Source organism: Podarcis gaigeae (assembly GCF_964106915.1).
Source record: "Podarcis gaigeae genome assembly, chromosome: 9".
Classification (NCBI taxonomy): domain Eukaryota; kingdom Metazoa; phylum Chordata; class Lepidosauria; order Squamata; family Lacertidae; genus Podarcis; species Podarcis gaigeae.
Genome location: NC_139685.1, coordinates 3,110,436 through 3,124,729, shown reverse-complemented (window position 1 = coordinate 3,124,729; position 14,294 = coordinate 3,110,436). Strand labels below are relative to the sequence as shown.

The 14,294-nt window shown below is 41.9% G+C and overlaps 2 protein-coding genes across 2 annotated transcripts in view; one reads left to right on the top strand and one right to left on the bottom strand.

Moving 5' to 3' along the window:
• STX18 (syntaxin 18) overlaps positions 1-14,294 on the bottom strand; it is a 46,444-nt gene that overhangs the window by 3,095 nt on the left and 29,055 nt on the right. Inside the window, exons 2-9 of the mRNA XM_083698443.1 lie at positions 13,887-13,954; positions 12,732-12,847; positions 12,561-12,638; positions 11,310-11,376; positions 9,442-9,557; positions 5,008-5,096; positions 2,231-2,289; positions 257-326 (exon numbers count right to left, since the gene is read on the bottom strand). Coding sequence (XP_083554569.1) covers positions 257-326; positions 2,231-2,289; positions 5,008-5,096; positions 9,442-9,557; positions 11,310-11,376; positions 12,561-12,638; positions 12,732-12,847; positions 13,887-13,954 — 663 coding nt within the window. The remainder of the gene's footprint in view (positions 1-256; positions 327-2,230; positions 2,290-5,007; positions 5,097-9,441; positions 9,558-11,309; positions 11,377-12,560; positions 12,639-12,731; positions 12,848-13,886; positions 13,955-14,294) is intronic.
• C3AR1 (complement C3a receptor 1) overlaps positions 1,593-14,294 on the top strand; it is a 330,535-nt gene continuing 317,833 nt past the window's right edge. Inside the window, exon 1 of the mRNA XM_083698364.1 lies at positions 1,593-1,726. The gene's annotated coding sequence lies outside the window, so the exon portion shown is untranslated. The remainder of the gene's footprint in view (positions 1,727-14,294) is intronic.

Here is a 14,294-nt window from a genome sequence, read left to right as displayed (position 1 = left end):
ACTCCTCTTCTTCTTCTTCCTCCCCCCAACAATGCCCCTGCACATGTCCAGGACATGTTCCCAAAGCCCATTTGAGCTGCAGAAGTCCCCTTCAGTGCAGTGGAGTCCCTGTGGAACTCACATTTTATTCTTCTTATACTATGCCTGCCTTTTTGTGCTCAATCACTCATTTTGCCTCTCTAACTGCAGCCTTTTTACCTACTGGAAAAATACTAGAATACAAAGAGCCAATCAACCACCTTCCTGTGGTATTTACCTGCTGTAAGACTTTTTCTGTGAATATCTCTTGAAGTCTAGATATTTCAACCACCTTCCCTTCAATTTGTCTATTTAAAAAAATTAAAAAGCCGTGTAAGTACAAACATTTTAAATTTCTTACAAACTTAAGTAAACATAATATGGAGCATTTCTTATGAATGGAGAATTGCAAGCCAAGTGAAGCAGATTAGGAAAAATAAATATTAACTCAGTATATCACTAGCTAATAGCTTCTGTATTGGTGTGTAATAGAAAGAGAGAGAAGTATCCCTATAACGTTAAAAGTGGATAGATAGGATGAAGATAGCTGAAATGGGCAAGATGACCTATTTCTGACTCTGTATAAGGTGGTGTTAGTCAGAAAACTGTGTTGTCCAATTTATCAAAAAACTAGCAAACATGAAGGGTGGTTCAAATTGTGCATAAGCTCATTAAAAAGAATCTTTCAGCTCCACTGATCTAGCAGCAGATTTATGAAAAGAAACTGTGAAACTATATCTACATCTTGGCTGTGAAGCTCTGCTCCCTGCCTTGCAGACCGTTCCCCACCTAGAATGATAGAATTGTAGAGCTGGAAGGGACCACAAGAGTCATCTAGTACGACCCCCTGTGATGCAGGAATCTTTTGCCCAATGTGGGGTTTGAATCCACGACCTTGAGATTAGGGGCCCTGACGGACTCCAGCTGCAAAGGCTGAGGCTGCAAAGAGGCCAGAGGCCATCCTGGCTGTGAGTCCCGGGAGACCTGCTCCCTGCCTTGCAAGCCTTTCCCACCTGGCCTGAGAGGGCAAGGCCTTGACTGACTCCAGCTGCAAAAGCTGAGGCTGCTGACCAGACTCGTGGGCTGGGGGGGGGGTTGGGGTGTTCTGTTGGTGGGGAGTAGTTGCTGTTGTTTTTTCCATATCTTTATTTTAGATCTTCTTGCGTTTTGTGTGGAAATCACAGTTTGGTAATTTGGGCAATTACTACTTTTGTCATGTTGTTGTAATAATTAGTAGTAATAATAATAATAATAATAATAATAATAATAATAATAATAATTTATTTATACCCCGCCCATCTGGCTGGGTTTCCCCAGCCACTCTGGGCGGCTTCCAACAAAACACTAAAATAGGTAAAGGTAAAGGTACCCCTGCCCGTACGGGCCAGGCTTGCCAGACTCTGGGGTTGTGCGCCCATCTCACTCAAGAGGCCAGGGGCCAGCGCTGTCCGAAGACACTTCCGGGTCACGTGGCCAGCGTGACATCGCTGCTCTGGCGAGCCAGAGCTGCACACGGAAACGCCGTTTACCTTCCCGCTAGAAAGCGGTCCCTATTTATCTACTTGCACCCGAGGGTGCTTTCGAACTGCTAGGTTGGCAGGCGCTGGGACCGAGCAACGGGAGCGCACCCCGCCGCGGGGATTCGAACCGCCGACCTTTCGATCGGCAAGCCCTAGGTGCTGAGGCTTTTACCCACAGCGCCACCCGCGTCCCCAAAAAACACAATAACCTATTAAACATTCCAGTAGCACCTTAAAGACCAACTAAGTTAGTTCTTGGTATGAGCTTTCGTGTGCATGCACACTTCTTCAGATACACTGAAACAGAAGTCACCAGACCCTTCTATATAATATATAATATATAATATATAGAAGGGTCTGGTGACTTCTGTTTCAGTGTATCTGAAGAAGTGTGCATGCACACGAAAGCTCATACCAAGAACTAACTTAGTTGGTCTTTAAGATGCTATTGGAAGGAATTTTTTTATTTTGTTTTGACTATGGCAGACCAACACGGCTACCTATCTGTAACTGGAACTATTAAACATTAAAAGCTTCCCTAAATAGGGCTGCCTGTTATGTATCCGTTTTCATGTTGTGTGCGACCGTGAGCATGGAAAGGTGGCATATGAATGTATGTATGTACATAAAGTGGATTGGGAAGCACATTCTATGTGCCGCAAGGGCAGGCGAGGGTGCGGGGAAGGCTGTACCTCACTTCATCAAACAGGCTGTTCATTTCTCCGACAAGGCGCTGGTTTTCCTGCTCAAACTGGAAGGAGAAAGTTAACAATAATAACAACAATATGAGGCTTAAAGGTCATTCCACCCTCAAGCACACCCACAACCCACACCACAAAATAAACCATGAAATTTGGTGTGCAGGGATTCAAAGCCTCTGGAAATGAAGCATTCACAAACACTTGAGCAGCAATGACTGCTTATGAAGGCTGATAATTACTGTATTTTCCATGTATGAGACTAGGTTTATTTACAAAAAAATTAGGTTTAAAATTGGGGCTTGTCTTATACATGGGTAGTGCTGAGGGGTGTTTTCTTAATTTGGAGTTCCCCCAAAATAAGGGGCATATTATACATGGAAAAATACAGTTTACCAGGAACCTGGGACTTTCTACCAGTCTGAGTAAGTTACACCACAGTCAATGTTGGGTTTTACAATGCTGAATTAGGCCCATTAATTTCTGAAAGAGTAGTCAGGATTTTCACTGCTTTCCTATTTGAAGCAAAGTAACCTGTAATATAGAGAGCACTTTCACTTTTATGTTTCTTTGGGAAGACCCTTTAATCCTCAAAAACATATCCTAGATAAATTTAGCATTTGGAAAGCCTCTTGGACTAATAATCTATTACAAAGCAGTCAAATGAATATGAAGTTGGACAGAGCAGTATATACTCAAAATAATTTACATGATAGAAACTGGAAATATGATTCTACAATGCTCAAACACAGATTTTCTTAAGAGAAATAAGGCAAGTGGTTGCAAACTGATGATGTAATGTGATAACCTGTATAATGGCACAAAGAGAGCCTGAGTTAGTTACAGAGGGTGATATCCAACATTAGTTATACACAAAGTAGTTCCACTGATTTTAATGGATTACTCAAAGGATATATTACCCAGAATAAAGTCCTTTATTACTGTTCCAGTACAGACATTTTCAAATGCAAAACAAATTATTTCCCCGAGAGAACAAAACAATAAAATGAAAGTAGCTTGGGAAAATTAGATAGAACAGAACAATATTTTACTTTATCTAACTAAACAGTGCCCCGTGTTCTTATAAGAACTATAAAGTCCTTAATGTGTTAACGGGGGTAAGGAAAATTCAAATTATCGCATAAAAATGTTTCGTAAACCAGCCTGCAGCCCTTTTGGTTGCAATTTTCCCAAACACATTTTAATATAAAACTTCTGCAGTGTTTTCAATATTTCTTTCCATCTTAGCAGCTAGTTTAAATTAGCATAATTTTCATGAAATTGGACAGTCTAAGTTTCCTGATATAAAGGAGTATATAAAGAGAAGAAAGAAAATGTTTGAAATCCACTTAGCTAATTAGCTGGATGCTTTAAAATTCAATTACATGACTGAAGAGAAAGAGCTTACAGGTATGATCTAGGCAGAGTGGAGCATTGCAAGACCACTGTATTTCAAAGATTAAAGGGCTTTCTTAATTCTTTCCTTGAAATCAGTGAGACTTTGAAGTGTTACTGCAATCATGATAGGATGTATTGTGATTGTGTACAAAAATTGGATTTCCCCTCATTCACATGAGAACAAAGACCTTCAGTTTTAAACATCAAAATGGAGGCAGAAGATCACAGGCAGAAAATGACTGAATTTCTGGTTAAAGGCATGGTAAGTAGAGATTTGGTTAAGCAACATGTGTACTGATTTCATAAAGAGAATTAAGTCAAAATATGGTCATATGCTGCTGTATCTTACATCTCTTGAAAGACAAAACTCATGAGCCAGTGGACGTCTCCAGAATTATGGTCCCAAATAAGCAATCAGAAAAGGTAAGCAATTAAGTTTGAAGGGAAACTGGTGGCACTGTATCCCCTTCCTAGCCCCGAATGCCTATGTCCTCGGTCTAGCCCAGGCATAGGCAAATTCGGCCCTCCAGATGTTTTGGGACTACAACTCCCATGATTCCTAGCTAACAGGACCAGCGGTCAGGGATGATGGGAACTGTAGTCTCAAAAACATCTGGAGGGCCAAGTTTGCCTATGCCTGCCTGGTCTAGCACAACCACACCACGAGGGAGGGGCCAGGTGAGCAGAAAGCAGCACTGATCCCTCTGATTTTGAGAGGCACTGAGCTTGAAATCCCATCATAATGCAACAATGGCATTGTGTGGCATGGAAGGCCCTTAAAATGTCCTTAAGTGATTTTTGTACCAGTGGATTCATAATAATATCCTCATCGTATACCAGGTATGGGGAACCTTTGGCTCTCTCAAAGTTGCTGGACTACAATTCCCATCCGTCCCAGCAAGCATGGCTAATGGCAATGGATGATGGGAGCTGTAATTAATCCACATCTGGAAGGCCAGAGGTAGTATGGAAAAGTAAGTATAAGAAATTACAGTATCTTCTTTGGGAAGTTTCTTTATGATTCTTAATGTTAGAATAGCTCCATCTGCTTGTGAACGGAAATAACTATTTATAGTAGAGATTTAAAGCAATAATTTAAAATCTTAAAGGGCAGTCTTAATTGCTGCAAAATACTTTCCCATGAACATAATGGCTTGACAACAATCACCTTCCCAATCATATGATTAAGAATTTTAAGCAGGTCCTGACATAAAGAATAAGAAAAGCAAACATGCAGGGTGCATTTGTTAAAGCGTTGCTTAGCAGAAAAGGCAAATGACTCAGTGCATGCATTGGACTTATTTCATTTTCAAAATCCGTAGATATAGCTAGCTAGGGAGAAAGTCAACAAACTGGTAGAAAATACAACTTACCATTTGGATTTCTTCAGGTGAAAGCTCATCTTCTCCTTTGCCATCACCCCAAAGTCCAAAATTAGTGTGTTCATCTATCACATTCTTATCTGCAAAAGAAGAGACAAACTATGCTCAACATGTAGCCAAAAACTGCTAGACCTATTTAATATTATTCCTAGTTCAGCAATAACTGAACTGTCCATAATTTTATTTGCCTCAATTTTAAAAGCCAGCTTTTAATTCCTGCCACCAGACTTCTTCCTCTTATTGGAGATGTTGAGATGCTCATATTCTTAACTGATGCTGCACTTTCAGAAGGTTTAAAGCTGAGGTTACCTCAAACCCTTTTGTGCCTGCTTGCAGAAACAAGGCAAAGGAAGGTGGGAGGGATGGAAGCTTCACATTTTTAAAAAAAGGAATCAGTGTGTGGCTGAATGTTCACAGTGCTTAAAAAGTTGTTTTAGAAGGGTGTTAAAAAAGCTGTTTTATGCTGTTCCCTGCGGCAGAGAATCATCCACATTCGATCAGCAGACAGTTCTAAATTATGCAAAAAAGGTACTGTTTAGAACGTGCCCCAGAGCACTCCTGATATTATTAGTTGCCTACTTGCATTACATAAAGGGGATTTGGGGGGATGAGTGACCCATGCTTACACTTCTACCCCCAAAAGAATTACCTCTCTGGGAGAGTGGAATATTTTAGTGTAATGTAACATTCATATGGGGCACGGGTGGCACTGTGGGTTAAACCACAGAGCGTAGGACTTGCCAGTCAGAAGGTCGGCAGTTCGAATCCCTGTGACGGGGTGAGCTCCTGTTGCTCGGTCCCTGCTCCTGCCAACCTAGCAGTTCAAAAGCACAAAGTGCAAGTAGATAAATAGGTACCACTCCGGTGGGAAGGTAAACACCGTTTCTGTGCACTGCTCTGGTTCGCCAGAAGCGGCTTAGTTATGCTGGCCACATGACCTGGAAGCTGTATGCCGGCTCCCTTGGCCAATAAAGCAAGATGAGCGCCGCAACCCCAGAGTCGGTCACGACTGGACCTAATGGTCAGGGGTCCCTCTACCTTTTAACATTCACATAGAAAAGCCCAAGCTGTTTCTGTTTGTTTTCCTTCAGATGGAATCCAGTGGCTTTCTGATATTTTCAACATTGGCAAATAGTAACATCAGTTAAGGCAGGGGTAGGCAACCTAAGGCCTGAGGGCCAGATGTGGCCCAATCGCCTTCTCTTAAAATGCATCTCTGGGTTATTTGTGGGGCCTGCCTGGTGTTTTTACATGAGTAGAATGTGTGCTTTCAATTAAAATGCATCTCTGGGTTATTTGTGGGGCGTAGGAATTCGTTCATTCCCCCCCTCCAATATAGTGTGCCCCCCCCACATGGTTTGAGGGACGGTGGACCAGCCCACGGCTGAAAAAGGTTGCTGACCCCTGAGTTAAGGCACCAAACGCACCTGCTGGGATATAGTGTTAAAAGTCTCCATACTCAACTTACGCATGTTGGCTGTTCAATTTTCCAAGGGGTACAAAACTAGATAGGGTACTGCTGCACTTTATTTTATGTTTGAAGCCTGCCATTGGTTGTGAACATTATTTTCCTACCAAGATCCTTGAATGAGATGTGTTTTGCTTAATTTGTACTTGTTTATATTCTTGTCTCTGAAAGTGTTTTCAATTAGACCGGCAATGTTGCCGTGTGAGATGCTCACTTCTCTTGGGAAGCCTTTCAGGAGACTTCTGTTTAAAAACAATTCTGGATGCGATATTATACTGAAAGACACCTCCCACGTTAGGCTCTGTAACTAGGCATGGTGTCTGGAATTACTGTTCTCTTCTTTATTAAAACAAAGGCTGAAGAAGACAGATGAAACATTTTTGGAACAGTGACACTGGCATGGAAAGGGCCTCTACCACATTAAATCAAAGCTACATTTCTTCTTTCAAGGGAGAAGCAAGAGTCTCTCCACTGTGATTATATATTAACATAGTATTCCATGGTTCTTTTACTATTATGTATTCATTTAAAAATTAATGATTCTTTATTTGCGTCAGCCATCGGCCATAGCAATAAAACAACAATACGGTATATAAAGAATAAAAGTAAAAAGTCAATTATATAAAATACATTTTAGGGTTTTGAATCAACAGTCAAATATTTTGATTGCCCCAGCTAAAATCCTTTCAACCTTTGCTGTCACCTTCTCATTTTGATCTGCCAAGAGAAAGGACACTGTGGCAGTGGTTTCATTAATTCACACCCAGTTCCATATCTTTTGTTCCTACTTCCTGATTTTTTAAAAAAATATCCCTTCTGTTTACGCTTCAACAACACAACATTATTTTATATCCCACTCTGGATGGCTCCCAACAAAAATAGTAAAAACACAATACAACATCAAACACTAAAAACTAAAAAACTTTATCCCCAAATGCCAGAGGTTTGATAGCTTTTTCCGGAAATGCCTTTTCTCCATCTCCCACCTTCTTGTGCAACCTTTACAAAAACTGATGACCTACCTCAAAAAATGACACTGCCTGAAGGAACTGGTGGGAAGGGAAATGATGCTGGTTTGACAAGAAATAGCCTTTCCCTGTGTAAGGTACACACCGGTGCTATGAACAGAATATCTGCTTATTATTCAGAAGCAGATAATCTCTCTTGCATTAAATGGTACCAATTCTGCAAACTAAAGCTACGTTAGGTGAAGTACACAGCTCTGAAATCATATTGTTTTGTTTAACTGAAGGATATAGCCATGTTTGCTTTAACTATATCCACACTTTGAACAAAAAGCCAGAGTGGTTTTCATTTAAAAGTGCCAGCTATCACCTACAGCCCTATGCTTATTTACAACATTCACAAAACAGAACTACAAACAGAGAAAGAGTGGGGAAGAGTAATCTAATACACACAAGGACTTCTGCTTACACAACAGGGCCTCCCCTGCTTCCCCTACGTTACCCAAAATTGGCTGAGAGGGGAATGGGAGAACCCCCAAAAACAGCAAGGTGGGGAGAGGAGTGGGCCGACTGGTCCACCTGACGAGATGCAACGCTTGGCAGACAGAACGTTAATTCCACCCAGTTCCCTCTATTAGCCCCTAGGAACCAATTAATTTTAAGTACTACCAATGCCAGTGCTCTTATTGTTAGGCAACTGCAACCGGGATGAATATCAAGAAACAGGGGAAGGCGAGAGCTCACAGAAGCAGGTGCCCTTAGTCCCAGTTTAGCTCTGGTCGCCATAGCAGCCTGTCTCCTACAGGAAACACAGGGGGGATGCGATTTTCACATTTGCACATTTATTTATTTATTTCAGAAAATTTATCCATTGCTTGATTGTAATGGAACCTCAGAGTGGTTTACAGACGACAGAACAGTAAAACCAAGAAAACATTCGCAACCCTACTTTTAAAAAATTACAAAAATTAAAATATTAAAACAGATTTCTAATTGAGGTAGGGTTGTCTGAACAAGGATGCTTTTAGCAAACACCGAAAAGGAGTACAGTGGTACCTTGGGTTACAAACTTAATTCGTTCCAGAGGTCTGTTCTTAACCCGAAATTGTTCTTAACCTGAGGCCCGCTTTTGCTAATGGGGGCCTACCCCTGGCACGTGATTTCTGTTCTCATCCTGCCGCAAAGTTTGTAACCCTAGGTACTACTTCCGGGTTAGCGGAGTTTGTGACCCGAAGTGTCTGTAACCCGAGGTACTACTGTACAGTGAAGGCACCTGCTTGATCTCAACAGATAGGGAGTGTAAGCGCTGCCACACTAAACAATTAAGCTCTTAAAAATGTGGGATGGGTATTATATGGCATATGTGGTGGTGCAAATTCAGCCCATCAAAGCAGTCAAAAGGGCACATGTGGGGTAAGGCAATCTCATTGGTAAACTGGTCCCAAATTATTAAGGGTTTTGCGTACTAATAGCCACACCTTGAACCTGGCCCAGAAGCAGTTCTCTGAGCGCACTGGTTCTATGCTGACAAGGCCTTGGGAGTGTTGCAGCACTCTGCACTAACTGCCGCTTCTGGATCAAGTGCAAGGGAAACCCCAGAGAGAGTGCACTGCGGAAATCCAGTCTTGGAGTAACCCAGTCTATAGTGGATGCATTGTTTTCCGTCAGTTCAAGAAGGACTGAAATTATTCTAGTTGACCCATATGCTGCTGAAGCCTCATAGGAGAAACCATGCATCCCTGTCTGTAGAGTCTCCTTCTCCCTCACTCCCATGAGGTCTTTCAGGGAAAGCCAAAATAGACATGTTTCTCCCCATGTCACACTCTGGGCGCATTCGCACTTCCATTTGTCCCATGATCTCCAGTAAACCCACTGTTTACTGCTGAATCAACAAACGCCAATCTGCAAAAAACCTGAGCAAATGCTCATCACATACAAACACACCACCTCTAAAAAGTGGAACATGGAGATAGAACAGGACTGAAATATCACCTCTGTTGTCTTCACAAGTGAGTTTCTCTTCAGAATCTTCCGAAGTTGTTTGAGCAGTTCTTTCAGGAGAAGAAGTTACTTTGGATTTATCACTCTGTTCTGGCTCAAGCCTGGATCTAAATGAGCAAATACATAAGCAATTAAGAGCAAACAAACCAAGATCAAGTGCAGCTGCAGGCTCATACCATGGTCCATTATGCTGGAATAGCACATCTCTCCCTTCAGCTGGAGGAAAGTTGGGGCAGGTTTATACACACAGAATTTGCCACTGTGGTGCCATATGATAAGGCAACAGATGAGGTACACCTCCTCCTGGCCTGCCTCTGTAACGTCAAGTTCCTTCCATGCAGTAAGAGCTAACAGTTGCTGCTCTGGTGGCACCTGGAACTTTGCAATTGCTTTCCCCAAAGAGCCACATACAGATCTTTAAAAAGGATGCTTCTATTCTATAATGAATGATGTGTCTGGAAATAAGAGAAACATGGTTCTTCCCATTTTTCCACATGAGGTCTAACAGCAGTGGCTTCAATGACATGAGGCAAGAATGGCTAAGCATCCAGGCATATGCATTTCCCCACATTAATACTTCACTTTGCTGCTGAATTAACATGGCAAACCCTTAGCAGAGTTTAATGAAACTAAGTTACCCTGAGAGCCTTACAGAACGCCAAAGGCAAGATAAAAATGGAGGGAAGCAAACAAACAAACGAAACCCTTGGAAGGTTGTTGTAAACCAACTCTACAAGAAAGTAAAAAGAAATTCAATGTTTGTGTCACACTCAAAACTGAAGAAAAAGTATGTGGGCATGAGAAAGAGAGATGGAGGAGGGAGAACGCCTTCTTGGGCAAGCTGCAGTAAGTGAAGCTATGGGTGGCTTGTTGGGACCATGCAAATTCCTGGAGAGGGGTTTGCATCTGTATTGCTCTGCCCCAAACGTTTTTTACTCCCATGTTGTATTCAAGTAAACCAAGGTTTGTCTCAGGGCAGAGGTTGGCAAACGTTTTCAGCAGGGGGCTGGTCCACTGTCCCTCAGACCTTGTGGGGGGCTGGACTATATTTTGGGGAAAAATGAACGAATTCCCACAAATAACCCAGAGATGCATTTTAAATAAAAGGACATATTCTACTCAGGTAAGCCACCCCCCGCCGACTCTCCCCTCCCTTCTCCACAGCACTGGATGAGCCCCGGTGACTGCTTACCTGTGTCTTGTGAGCGGCGCACAGAAGGGCTCTGGAGAGGGGCTGGCAGCAACAAAGCCCGAATTGAGCCTGCTTACAATGGCGGCCGCTCGAGCGCTAGCGCTGCTGCTGTTGTCACCAACAAAGCCCAGCCCCCTTCCTCTCGGCTCTAGGCAGGGCGGGGAGAAGCCAGGAGGAGGGAGGGAGGAGGCACCGCTGAACGCGCGCACTGGCACAGCCCAAACAATCAGATCCACACCAGACGGTCCAGAAGGCAACTGGGCCGGATCTAGCCCCCGAGCTTTAGTTTGCCTACCCATGTCTTAGGGTGTCATTCAAACCCAGGCTTGTGGTTAAGCTCTCTCCTTCAGCAGCAGCCAAGGTTTGTTCTTGGCTATGATTTGTGGTTAGTGAGGAGAGAGCTTATACACAAGCTCAGATTCTGACGACATACTAAATCAAACCAAAGCAGTGAAGAAATGAAAAGGACTGGGGAGGAGCAAAGCAGGAGCACCTTCCTCTTTGGGAATCTGCACTTTCGTGCATCCCTTGTAAGGTGCAGTTTGGCTTTCTGAGGCATGTGAATGAAGAACATACCTATTTATCATGGAGACATTTCACCTGCTCACAAATTTAATGAGAGTTCCAAAGAAAATCAAAAGCACGTATTTAAAGGAATATTACTTACAATCTTTTCTTATCAACTACTCGCTTGACCCGGATAGCCCTTTGTTCTGAATACAGCTTACACACTCCTTTATAGTTATGAAGATGCCATGTAAACAAGAGGAAAATGGTATACATTAACATAAAAAATGTCTTGCTAGATCAGGAACCACCCGGATGTACCTGTAAAACTCACAGGTTGAATATGATGGATGTCTGACTGACAATATACCACCTCTGTAGTATATGCTACCTCTTTGATATAGCACTTCTGAACACAGAGGATCAATTTTTAACTTATTAGAGCTAATAGTCATTGGTAGACATGTTCTCACTATACGTAATAAATGGTTTTTATCAAAGTTGTGTGTTCTGAACTTTACTACCAATCAATTTTATTGAATAGGCATGAATTATAATTTTTTATTAAGAGAAAAGTAGCCTGCACAGAATAAAGTTCACTTCACATTGTTCATAACTTTATAAAATTTCTATTATGTGCCCCCCTTGTTGTTTCCTAACAAAAGGAATAGATAACACTGCAGGGTAGTTGAAAGCTACACTAAGCTTCAGTCTAACCCGCATCCCACAGCAGAGGTTCAAAACTATGAAGGGCTGTAGTTTACCACTATTGACCTACAGTATTTAGTATTAACTACACTTCAGGATGTCATATCAATCTAGCAAAGGAGTGCTGTCCCAACCTCCAGGGTCATCCATACCAGTGATAATACTTCACCAGGGTTCAATATTCTTACTTCAAATCTATTCTGACTTTAAGGCTTCTAGTGTTAGCACAAAAAAAGTATTTTTCTCCCTCTTTAAGTTGCAAGAGGGAGAAAAAAAGTATTTTTCTCCCTCTTGCAACTCCCCAACAATACTGTAATATTTCTGTTGGGCTTGTTAATTTTAGTGGACTTGTTAGGGATACCCTAACAAGTTAACTTAAACTCTTCTCCTGTTAGCTTTCCTTCCAAAGTCAGTTTGAAATCTGCTTTGCTTTTTTAAAGCCAGTTGACTTGTGTGCATTGAAATTCAAGGTTCCAGTTGCCCACAAATGTTACTTGGGACACAACATATCTATAACTTTCCTCCCTACACCACTGCCTTATTGTCACCCGGCAACTCTGGCTGTCTAGCTGTCCCAGCAACGGAAACAGGGAAGCACTTATGAAAAGGCTACAGCGATGCACAGCATTTTGGTCTAAGCTTAAAGAAAATAATTATGGCTAGACAAAATAAAAAACACCACAATTTCAAGAAAAATATATACTTTTTAAATAGTCTCCAATGAAATCTAGGACAGCTTCTCTGTGCTGCTTCACTTGCGGGGAATGGATGTCCTTGTGTGCTAAAAAAACCAAACAAACACAAAAGCATTATGCTTCGCAGATAAACGATTTAAACATCTGGCACAACTCACACATTATTTTAATCAATTTACCTTCTGTTCTGAGTTGCTGAATTGCATCAGCACATGTTCTCATAAAGATCTGGGCATCCTGGTCAATCTGGTCTCGCTCAGTGTCTGTCATCCGCACATACTCAGACATGACATGGCTGGGGGAAACAGTCAGTGTTGTTAATTTTATTTTACCACACTCCGCTTCTGTTTCCTTAAGTCCACTGCAACTAGTGTCAGGGTATTGCTCCCACACTAGTTACCTCTTCTCATAAAATAAATACCGCTATTAAATCCAAAAGATGAATACTGCCACCTGGTGATGTGGTTTAACCATTCTAACACGTGACTAAAAAGAATTAAAGAGAGATTATTTCTTATTTTTATCCATAAGCCGCCTTGAATCCCTGTCACTGAAAAAACAGGGTACATATATGTGTGCGCGTGTGTTCAAAAGATATTTTCCCTCCCACTATGGAAACAATCAGCTTTTTCTTCCACACTTCAAGCAGTTGTCCTTCATCTCTCCTTGGGCATATCTGCACTTAGAAACTGCCTAGATATTCAAATGTGAAATAATCTTTTGATTTTCCTTCAACATTCCATTTCTTATTCCTCTTTTACTATCTTACCCAGACCACAAGTTTTTGTTTTTTAAAATGAACACTGGGTTTTGACTGAAGTGACTTTCAAGTTCAAAGAGCTTTTCCACACGAGCAAGGCAGCACCTCTACACTACAGGCTATGGCACAAAGCCGAAAAGGGAAGCAGGCCAAAGACTTCCTTGGCAGTGACGCGAGGTGCTGGCAGGTAGCTTGGTTGTCCCCCAGATTCCATGTGCAGGCTTAATCCCAAAAGTGGCTGTGGTCTTTTGGTTGGAGGTGGTGGCAGCAACTTCCTAGTGCATAGGCTGTAGGTATGAACCGGAATCCATGCATCCACAGCCATCTCAATCCATCACAACAGACAAGGTTCCAAAACTTCTTTTCATTAAACAAACACAACTTTCTTTTTTACCACAACCTTTTATTCTTCCTGTTCAGAGGGAAACCAATTTAACATTCTTTGACTATGAGCACAGGTTCAGTAATCAGAGTGGAAATTTAGCACAAGAGTTTTCCCCAAAGGGAGAGAGCATCAATCCAATAATGTTTCCCTTCTTCACCACCCACCCACTGTTCCTATTGCAATATTTACCTGTAGGCATTAATATAATCTTTCCTGTGCTGCAGAAGAAAATCTTTCAGTTTCCCGATGTTATTGACCTGAATAATAAAAAAAAAGCAAAATGTAAATAATGGATTTAAAAATGAAAGGGAAAAGAAAAGCATTTTATGTGCCCAAGATATGATACTTGAACATCAAATGCACGGTGAGGGCTATTTTCAAAGAGCACTCAAATTGCACTGATGCACTAATTCCAGCAAGGCAGACCAACTTAGGCCTACCTTCTGTCAACCACTGCCAGACCCACGAGGAACTGGAACTCCAGTTTTGCTAAAGGTGTTTATTTTCAGATTAGAACAGTACATAACGCAAGTCACAGGTTGCAAGAATCAGCCGTTACATGAGAGGGCAAAGGCACAGGCTAGGCAAGAGCTAAGA